Here is an 11,130-nt window from a genome sequence, read left to right as displayed (position 1 = left end):
TTTAAAAAAGCCACAAATAAAAGTTACAGAAAAAACAACCCGGGTGGCTCTCTCCCTCAGACAAGCTGCTGGAGAAGAGAGACCCCGGAAACACAGAACCTAATACATTTATAAGGTTTTGGGCTAACCCCTTACACAGACAGATGTAAAAACATCACGAGTTGGAGACAGTTCGACGTCTCCTTCTCATATCTTATGCTCCGCATGCATCAAGCACTAGTCATAACAAAGTGAAGAATTCCATGTGTGTGTGTGTTGTTGTTTACGTGGCGTGTAACTAAAACATTCAGACATACAGTAATTCTTACACAAGATTAATACAAGAAAACAACTGGTGTCAAGGTACACTTTTCAGAATCAACATTATCTTCTAACCTTGAAGCAAAGCACACAAGAGCAGACTTTGAATCTTACTAAACTGAATTAATAACACATTAAAGTCTAATAATTATCTGACTAATTTATTAATTTCTAACAGTGGCAAACTCCACCCACCTGACATCTTAAGCAGAATAAAACTAGGCAGGACTCAGAGATGGCAAACCTCCACCAAGGTAGATCAGTGTCCCCATAATACCATTCCACCTAAAAGCAATAGTCCCATGATAGTTTGAACAAATCTATTGACATCCTATTGAATCAACAGTGTTTCACCTAGAATTTAATCCTAGTTCAAGTCTGTAGCATTATTTATTGCCTCACAGTAGTGAGTTTTTCATGATCCCTATAAATTTGAACATTATGGAATATTACTTGGATCCAGATCATACTTTAGTGTGTGGTAAATCTTATGTGGATGTTATTGTGCAGTGTTTGTCCAGCCATTGTACACATTATGTATGGAGTTTGAAGCAAAAATATTGAAATTGACCCTATGTTGCAATGGCAAAGAAAAAAGAAATCTGTATTTGGGTGATGATCAAGACCAACACCACAACTTAATGGATTGTTCTTTTGGCTAAACCCTACATCTCCAATGAATTTCACCCAAATCTATTCATTACTTCATGAGTTATGCTGTGAACAAACCAAGAAACGGCTATATAAACGTGGAAGTAATTTACTCTCAACTTCTGTATCTTTATCGCTAGAAAGACAAAGTGAGAGTTTTGCCTGAAGACACATTTGACCATAGGAAATGTGACCTGCCAGGCACCTGCAGCCAGCAGCCCTCATCCTTCCTCACATATGCATAAAACCTGTCAGGTGACTAATGTTAGACACATTAAGTCATTCATATGTTTAAGGTGTCTTGGTGTTTTCTTGTTTCCTGCAGGTGGAACCTGAAGATGTTACAGTGTGGAAGCTGTGGTCAGTGGTTCCACGAGGCCTGCACACAGTGTCTAGCCAAGCCATTACTGTATGGGGACAGGTGTGTTATTTAGCATTACTGTAGAAACTGTGGCTTCTTTATACTCACAAATACATTTCTTTGTGTCAGTGATCCCTTGCTTTTTGAGGACAATCTGAATGCAGAAAAATACCGAAGATGATATTAATAGTAAATAAATATGAGTCAATTTAAAAACATCATCATCATCATTATAAATTATAGCTTTACATTTTTTTGAAAATGTATTAAATTTAGGCTAAATGACAAAAAGCATAAAAAGTGATATAATATATCAGCTAGGATCAGATATTTCAATTGTGTTTTGATGTGAGATGTGACTTTTCTGTTGACCTGGTTTACATTGATCGGTGTTTTTTATATTTACCACTCACCACAGGTTGTGTATTTCTTTAATGGGTACGATATCTGGGATGGACCGAGCCTACTACACCTACTTGTGCTGACTGGGTTATGTATAGTCAGATTTCAAGCCAATCTATAAAAAATAAACTATTATCAAAATTTGTGGCCTCCCTGGTAGGCTAGTGGTTAAGACGCAGTCCTCTCACCGCTGCGCCCCAGGTTTGAATCCACGTTGTGTCAGGAAGGGCATCTGGCGTAAAACATGTGCCAAATGTCAACATGGAAGTTGTCAGTGAGGACCCTTGAACAGGAAAAGCCGAAAGTGACTTTCTAATTTATTATCAAAATTGCTAATACATTTCTATCCACTAATAGATTGAGTGTCTTAGGAGCAGGCCCCACTCATGAAGATGTCTGTATGACTTGTTAGAAAACTGCCCTAGTTAGCTTAAGACTAAATTACCAGTGTGCATGTTAATCATATTAATAACTCAGTGGACAGTGACAGACAGCAGAGCAGACATGTCACCTCTCTGCTACTGGGTGGATATGCAAGGTGCTGATCGCAGTGCACTTTGATAGGCCGCACCTCATGCGTGTAATAAAATGTGTCCATCCATTAAGTTATTATTGCCATTAACTGCCTGTATTAGCCGACTGGGTTTTGGACCCACGCTGACACATTGTTATTGCTGAGCCTGTCCGACAGGAGTGCGAAAAAAAAGGAGGGATTAGACTTAGATTGACAGATGGGGAGCGTCAGGCTGGATGTGTACAACATCTGCCAAGCAGGTGGTAGAGGGATAGTGAAGACTGAGTTCACAGTTGGAATAGTAAGCATGTGCTGCCTTTGTGCTGTGACTGTGCTTCATTTTTTCCTGTGACCTTCAGCGAACACATGCTTGTAGAAGGACAGATGCACACAGTGTTGTGTTGGTTTGTCAAAGGTAAGTGTCAGGGGTCATCTAGAACAGGATAGTGTGGGACAGATCCATTTATTCTCAGGTCATGCTGATTACAGGAGGAAATATCTAGAGAAGAGCATTACGTCCATCCATCCATTATCTATACTGCTTATGCTGAACAGGGTCGCAAGGGGGTGGGGGGTGGAGCCAATCCCAGCTGTCACTGGGCGAGGGTCCACCCTGGACAGGTCACCAGTCTATCACAGGGCTGACACTTAGAGACAAACAACCACACCCCCACACTCATTCCTACGGGCAATTTAGAGTCACCAATCAAACTAAGCTGCATGTCTTTGGACTGTGGACCTGGAGAAAATCCACACAGGCACAGGGAGAATGTGCAAACTCGGCACAAAAAGGCCTTTGGATTCAGCGGAGGCCCGAACCGGGAAACTTCTTGCTGTGAAGCGACAGCACTAATCACTGCACCACCATGCCAACCAGAGAGTGACATATAAACTGTAAATAAAGTAAAGGGAAAGAAGAACTGTAAAGCTTCTTAACACAATAATAAAAAAATCAGCATGTATGAATGACTTGGATGACACAATATGAAGTAAAAAAAATATACTTGTTTTGGAAGAAAATAGCAGTGTACAGATTGTACATGCTATATTTCACACAAAAAGATAGGCGACAGTTTTTTCGGAAACTGTGCACCTGTCTGATCGTTTTCTTATGTCCATGTGCTTCTAGGTTTTATCAGTTCCAGTGCTCGGTGTGTGCAAAGGGACCAGAGACCATCCAAAGACTACCCATGACCTGGTGATGCTACAGTAACACCTTTACAGTGAAAGATCACTGCAGTTTTTCACACAATTATTTAGGCAGTACTTTAAAAAAACAGTAGTTAGAATAAATTTCTAGCTGTTCTTCTTCAAGCTAATTTTAAAATCAAAGTTGCCTTTCAGTACATTTTTATTTCTTCTTATGAACTTGAGAATTGTGTTACTACTGCTTCACAGAACCAGTACTGCTCTTTGTAATACATGGTATGTGTAGGCTTACATGTTTTGTGTAATATTTAGTAGTATTTTCTTTTTTGTTTCTCAGTATCTAACTCTTACTGTTTCTTATTTGAAATGCAGGGTGGATTTGGCTCATTTAGTGCTCTACCATCTCTCGCTGTGCTGCAAGAGGAAATACTTTGATTTTGACCATGAAATCCTGTCCTTCACCAATGAGAATTGGGACTCATTGCTCCTAGGAGCGGTATTGATATTTCCCCCTTTAAGCACCATGATGAAATGATGTGAAATGCTGCCAGCCTTTTTGCATATTAGACTTAAAGCTTATTAACAGCTATTAAGGTAAAAATTACATTTAAAGAAGTATGACCTCTATTTAAGCTTAAAGGGGAACACCGAGCTATAGAAATGGGTGGCTTTGGCAAAAATCACTCCCTTATTCACTCATTCGCTACTCCCTGTGTAGTGGACTCTCGGTAGCAGTGAGCAGTAAAGTGAGATTTCACACATTTTTCATCACCTTTTGAGCTGGAGCATTGCATTTTGGGATTGTTAGTAGAACGTAGTGTTCAAGCTACTTACATTGCTTCCATTGTGGAAATTCTGAGGTCACTATACATACAATAACTGGATTTACATACTCAGAATTCAGATACTCAGATAACTAGTGCATTACAGTAGGCTTTATAGTAAATAGTGATTTTGACAAACCCCCAGAGCCACGGTTCATTTCAGATGACTTTAAAATGCATATTATTTACCACTACTATTTAGTGTACTTTTTCAAATAGTTGGTTAGATCAGTTTGGTCTGCATTTGTACTATAACCACTTACAGTGCAGAGAACAATTCAACCAGTTATTTTACTTGTCCATTAGATATTTCAAGTGTTTGTCCATTAGCTTACTTTTAGCTCATTTTAATGATTATGACTTTGAGATAAATAATTCATCTATTTATCTAATACAGTACCTCTGTTTAAATATGTCAGCATTTATCCATTGCCTTTAGCTAACTCTCATATTTCATTACTGTAGTATTTCATTTCATTTTAGCCAATGTTACTAATTTCAACTGTTTTTCCAACTCGTTTTTGTTATTTCGAGGGTGCTTTTAGCTTTTTAGCTTTTTCATGCATTTATCCAGTGCTTTTCGATAGATATGTTAACTCTTTATCCAACACTGTCAACTCACTATTTCAACCTTTTTTTCCATTGCTTTTAGCTAACAGTTTGACATGTTTATCTGATAGTTTAAACAAACTATTTCAGCTTCTCTGCTTTCTTGCTAACTACTGTTGCTTTCTGAGCCAAACACGTGCCCACACCTGGTGCTACAGCCGACTAAGGGTAGTTGGAGGTGTGCTTCACTTGCTGGGAACTATTCATAGCTGCTGGATATTGTGACAATAGATCTACTAAAAATCAGTCACACCATTTTATCCTGTTTGGCTGTTTATTGCCCATTAAACATGGTCTTTCCACATGCATCTTCAGGAACTCCTGGTTGGGAATCGCAGATCTAGGACACAGTCACAACATGACTGGGTTCTGACAAATCTTCAGACTAGACTGCTAAGACACAAAGTTGTGAAACCGTGTGCTTTAAAGTCTGAAGTTGCTCCACGGAGAATAAACAGGAAAATAAAAGTAGAGGTGACTGTGAAACACTCCAGGAAGAATTTCTGAGTGTCTCCTGCACATGCATCTGAGGTTGTGGGTTCTCCTTCAAGCTGCTTTTCAGAGATATTTTGAAGTGCATTGTTTGTCCTGTCATCACATGACAGCAAGGTTTTTCAGCCACATAGCTGCAACAAGTAGTTATCTATACCAACATCGATGCTGTCAGTGTAAAAGGAACTGATTGTATGCATTAAAGGTTTTCTGTCTGATAGCTCTACACTCTGTAAACAGAGTTTTGATTTTTCATTCCTGTCTGTCCTCCAGCTCTCTGACACGCCAAGGCAAGACCGCTGTCACAATCTCCTCAACGCTCTGAACTCCCACAAGGACAGGTAAGTCATTGCATATGATGAGAAGAGTGAACACTGACTACACAGAACTGAACTGATGAATAGCACTCCACGAACAGAGGGGTCTTCATAGTGCGTCATAGTCCGTAACGTCGGACACGCAGGCTGAAATGACCAAGGTGAAATGTGTGACTTTGAAAAATACATGAGCAAAAAGTGGCTGCGAATTAGACCCGATTAGATTTAACACTTTTTACCTTGTTGGGCACAGGTTGCTAGTATTCAATTAGAGTAACAAGTCACCGCCAACCAACCAATTGCTTTTAGTGGGTTTTAATTGAAATTTACACAACAAAAAAACAGCCTTGCAGTTACAAAACTGCAAATCCCTCCAGGCAAAGTCTGCTCCACTTTTTCATCAGGACAATTTTCATTATTTTCACTGTTCTTTACTGGCATCAAAGCGGAGTAATGAAAAGAAACAACACAAGGTGAGGATACATTTGAAGAGCTACAGTAAGGCTGTCTTGTATGAGGTGTTTCTTTGATGTCACGTAGGTTTGTCTCTGGGAAGGAGATTAAGAAGAAGAAGTGTCTGTTTGGGCTTCAGGTCCGAGCCCCACCTCCACTGACTTCTGATTCGTCTCCCCTCATCACTGACCCACCTATCAACATCACGCACCGGAGAAGGTCAGTAACGACAGCATCTCTCTTTTCATCTCATATCTCAGTAAGACCTCTGGGGTTCCCACAGGGCGTACATTACACAAGAGCAATTAACTCAGAAATCAAAGGACTGCCATTTTTACATGCTAGCAAAAGCATCAGCATCATAATATTCTTCTAAAAGAGTATAAAACCCCCCTGTGTGCTTATGTGTGTGCATCTGTAAGCATGAGTTCACATGTGCATGCACGTGTCCTGCAGCAAGGTTATTTTACAAAGGTGTTGTTCAGCTTTATTAGCCTGGCTTACTCTGTGTTGCAGGTGGCACACTCAGTTTTTCTGAGATACTAGTGTCCACAGTAAGTTGTTTTTTCATCCATCCCTCCATCCATTGGCTAGAGCCAATCCCAACTGACGTTGGGTGAGAGGCGGAGTCCACCCTGGACAGGTCGTCAGTCTATCACGGCTGACACTTAGACACAAACAACCACTCACACTCACTCCTGCGGGCAATTTAGTCGCCACTCAACCTAAACTGCATGTCTTTAGACTGTGGGAGGAAGCCGGAGTACCTGGAGAGAACCCCCCACAGGCACAGGGAGAACATGCAAACTCCACACAGAAAGGCCCTGGGTCGACCCAGGGCTCCAACCCAGAACCTTCTTGCTGTGAGGCGACAGTGCTAACCACTGCCCTACTATTTTTTCAACTACATTCAAAAATGCCATGAAGTTTGGTTCAGATATTCATCACTGTGATAGGATGCCCTTCTGATTATGAAACTAATGCCGGGTTTTTGTTCAGATTGCTATGGGTTTTTATGGATCCAAGTGTGACCTTGTTGTGCCACCATCAGGCCAAAAGTAACACACAGAATTGTATAAGAAATATCTAAACCCAATGGGATTTCTCTTGTTATAAACCTCACCACTCCCATAAAGAGAGCCAAAAGACCTTTGTATATTGGCTACTCGATAAGCATCCTTCTATATCACCCTCAGGCCAAAATGTCAACTCTGTGCACAAGATATCACATAAAGAATTGGTCAGATTGCAGTGCACGTTACTGAACACATTCATGCCAGTAAATCCTGTAGATCTCAATGACTCCCAAGTCTTTACTTTAGCAAAATGTACATTTACATTCCCACTACTTGTACATCTCTTGTTATAGCACGAAGAACACGTCTATTTTATGCAGCGTTTTCTAATTATGGGTTGTAATGGGCATTTCAGTCTCTAAGGGCCACTTTGGGGGTTCTAGACTTCAAGACCTATTTTCATAAACAAGCCAGCTGCAGAAGGCAAGTTCAGGTTCAGTTTGGGGAGAACTGTTTATATTTATTTTTATTTATTTCTTGTTTCACATTTTCAACCTCTTTCCTGATGATGTGTGGGTATATATGGCATATATAGTATGCCAAATTTGTTACTAATATATCACAGTCATTCAGTACATCATCTCACTGCTCTCATCTTCCTCTATTTTACAATAGACACACTGACAGAGACACACTGTTATAAACTAAACATTGCACTTTGGGACTATATGTGTTTTTATCTTAGTATTTTTTTATGGTATATTAATTTGTGTGTTGTTGTTCACTTCAGCCCGCTGTCACTACCCTGCCAGAGGAGACCGGGGGGGCCAGAGTCACGTAAATCAAAGCGTCGCATCATAGAGACACAGGTCAGTGCCTCTGTCTCCAGCACAGGGGAGGAGGGAGGTCCGGGCCACCAAACCTTTCTGATCATCCACCCCCCCTTTTTCTGTTTTTATGCCATCAGGTAAACAGCTTTCTGTGAGCCAAATAACCTGTCAGTCAGACACTGTGATGAAGGTTCATTTCACAGTCTAGATCAGTCTGTGTGTCTTTTAACACCCAGCGCAGCTCAGTGCCTCAGTATTTTTCTTCTCCTTTTTCACTGTCTTCAATGCCTTTCCAGTTACGGTAAAGGTATCACGTGAGAGATGAGCTGTCATGTGCTTGGCTCAGTTAAAATGTTTAATTCAAATACAATGCTGAATGCACACAAACCCCCCTGTGTGTTTCATCAGCATCTGCAGTTCAGCTCCGCATTTATTATGATCATCAGACCCAATTCCGAGTGGGTCACACTGAAACAGGCAACATCACATGTGGCTGTTGCTATTTTTACACAGTATTCTACATGGAGAATGCTCATTGTACTGTGTCCTCCTACACATCACTGTGATCCCTGTTTGTGCACATACAGTAATCCTGTATCCATAGAGCACATCCAGGCCCCGTTGTGCCTCTCTGATTGATGCTAATCTCAGTCCATCGTGTAGGAGCAGGTCTATTGTAGTAAGGAACGTGGGATGGGAAAAAATACTGATATGCGTAGCCTGGGATCACTTCCAAGTGCACTTTGCAGTTGATTACAGCTTGGCCAGGTGGCGCTGGCACCTTGTCAGTGCAGCATTGACAAAGCACATCCATTTAAAGGCGCCAACATCGACTAAGGCCACTGAATAATAATCTCCCTTCTTAATAGTAACGCTAGAGGAGATAATGGGCCATATGTGTGATGCCATATGTCACAGTCCAGCGATGAGAAATGTGAAAGCCTTTAGGTGAAGATGTTTCCAGTGACGGATGATGCTCTGTTTTTACTTTTCACGGGTCACGAGTCAGTGTGTGAGGAGAACTGTCTCACTAATCAGTCAACTCCATGAAGTGTGCTATGAGCTGATACTTTTAGGCAGGACGTCCGGTGGCTGTGCCTGATGAGCCTTAAGCTTGTGGGACTCACATCCATTCATTTTATAAGTGCAGATTTATAGACTAACTACCCTCAGGCGATGCATGAACATGGCATTCAAGCTAGTGTGTGTTTTTTAAGGATGCAAAAAACAAAAATATATCAGCTCAGTTTAAAAACGTTGCCACTGTGATTTTCGGTATAAGCACCTGTATCCAAATAGATTTATTGGAAACCTCCTGAATGTTCATTATGCAGAATTAACTTTATGCGTGAGTGAGCACAGAGCTTGATTGAGACCTGTGGTGATGTTGGCATCCAGACACAAGCTGATCTGTGCCTGTCTCCTGTCCACAGGCTTGTCCACCTCCAGGTCCTGCCAACCCTATTGAGCTACTGCCATGTTGCCATGGTTACATGGGGGGGGTGAGCCTTTACAACTCCAGGAAGTCAGAGGAGGAGTTTAATTTGAGGTAAGGGGTCCGGTGCCATTTTTGTTTCTGTGGTGATACCTTATTGGTGGCCATGAGAAGAGTTTAAGGGTCAGTCCATCTGTATTACAAGTAACACATTTGGAGTCGGGAATGCTTGGCAGATTGACTTCTGGTTGAAATTTGTCTTTGAAGTATTTTGGCTGCCTAAATTTTCTCCAAAATACTATGGGACCCTGTGCAATATATTATATGATTCCAGAGCTTGTGCTGCTTGTGATAATGATATTTAATGTGCAGTGTGTCAGAAAACAACACTAATCTGGTTTGTTTCGGCCACCTGGAGGCCAGAAGCACAAAACATTAACTAAATAAGCTCATGTGCACGACCACAGTAGATACAACGAAATATGTTTCATGCCTTTGCATCAACGACAGCTGAGGCTGGAGGCATTATGTCTTCACGTCCGTCCATCCTATTCTCATAAATGTGATATCTCATGAACAACTTGCATGTAACCTGCAAGTTGACAACAGAGGCATTCAACCAAAAGGCAGTAATTCTAGTTTTGATTAAATCTGTAAATCAAATGTTGTCTTCAGTCTTTGTGTGTCCCATCCACAGCTCTCCTCCCAAGAGGATGTATGCCCTGTACCACACCACCTACAATGGAAATACTGCACTCTCCAGGAGTCTTCATCACTACAACAGGTTTTAATCATCTGGCATCAACATTTCCTACAACTCTTTCTATTCATACATATATAGTAATAACATTAAGTCAAATATTATTCAATAAATATGTTGAGTAAAGTACATGCACCTCCCCCAAAACTTTTTGCATCAGGTGTATAGGCCACGATGCAAGTATTAGTAAAGTAAAAAGATTATACTCCGCAAACTGATTTGATGCTTCAGAAATCATATTTATTGAGGCCAAGCTACCACTCAACAACGTTTTGACATTAAGTCTTCAGGTATTCCCAGCCTGTACTCTGACGGGACATATAGTATAGACTCCTTCAAATTGATGTCAGGTGTGACACCACACCCAGACTTATCAGTACGAAAACAACAGCACTTTATACTCGTAGTGGTGACAGCTAGTTAAGGCAATGTATATGTCCGTTATAGTTTTTAAAATTTACAACTAGAAAAACTTTAAAAACTTTGTTTCTTTATAAAAACTGTTTTAAAGGTGAACGACGTCCAAATGCATCAGTCCTTCTTCCTGTCTCCTATGCTTGTCTCTCCTCTTCTCCCAGCATGGAGGACCCCTGCAGGTTACCGCCACCGTGCTTCCCCTACCCCCTCGACTCCAGCGGCAGCCATCACCACCACCACCTCCACCAGCACCATCACAACCACCAACACCAGCACCAGCCGGGGCAGAAGCCGCTGGAGCCCCTTGTCCTACGTGACCTGCCCCCTTACCAGCCTGGGATGGGCGGAGGGGGTGGCATGGTTGGAGGTGGTGGAGGGGCGATGGGAGTCGGAGGGGGGGATGGGACAGTGGCCAGGAGCTGGGGAGGAGGGGAAGCAGTGAGGATCTTGGCGAGACGTGTCACACCCGATGGAAAGGTGCAGTACCTCGTGGAGTGGGAGAATGTGAGTTTGTACTGAGGCAGAGAAAGTAAACACAAGACACAATGACTGTTTCACAGTTGCCACAGGAATACTGTGTATGTGATATGTGGCAGTGTT

At 41.6% G+C, this 11,130-nt stretch overlaps 1 protein-coding gene across 2 annotated transcripts in view; it reads left to right on the top strand.

Moving 5' to 3' along the window:
• Window positions 1-11,124, top strand: part of phf1 (PHD finger protein 1) — a 17,028-nt gene extending 5,904 nt beyond the window's left edge. For both annotated transcript variants that reach the window (XM_020609755.1, XM_020609754.1), the window contains exons 7-15: window positions 1,277-1,372; window positions 3,358-3,426; window positions 3,750-3,873; window positions 5,576-5,643; window positions 6,160-6,291; window positions 7,879-7,957; window positions 9,352-9,467; window positions 10,051-10,137; window positions 10,692-11,124. In XM_020609755.1, coding sequence (XP_020465411.1) covers window positions 1,277-1,372; window positions 3,358-3,426; window positions 3,750-3,873; window positions 5,576-5,643; window positions 6,160-6,291; window positions 7,879-7,957; window positions 9,352-9,467; window positions 10,051-10,137; window positions 10,692-11,049 — 1,129 coding nt within the window. In that variant the 3' untranslated portion in view covers window positions 11,050-11,124. The remainder of the gene's footprint in view (window positions 1-1,276; window positions 1,373-3,357; window positions 3,427-3,749; window positions 3,874-5,575; window positions 5,644-6,159; window positions 6,292-7,878; window positions 7,958-9,351; window positions 9,468-10,050; window positions 10,138-10,691) is intronic.
• The last annotated feature ends 6 nt before the right edge of the window (window positions 11,125-11,130 follow it).

Source organism: Monopterus albus, unplaced genomic scaffold (assembly GCF_001952655.1).
Source record: "Monopterus albus unplaced genomic scaffold, M_albus_1.0 scaffold101.1, whole genome shotgun sequence".
Lineage (NCBI taxonomy): Eukaryota > Metazoa > Chordata > Actinopteri > Synbranchiformes > Synbranchidae > Monopterus > Monopterus albus.
Note: the sequence above shows the minus strand (reverse complement) of the source record. Positions and strands in the feature narration are given on the sequence as shown.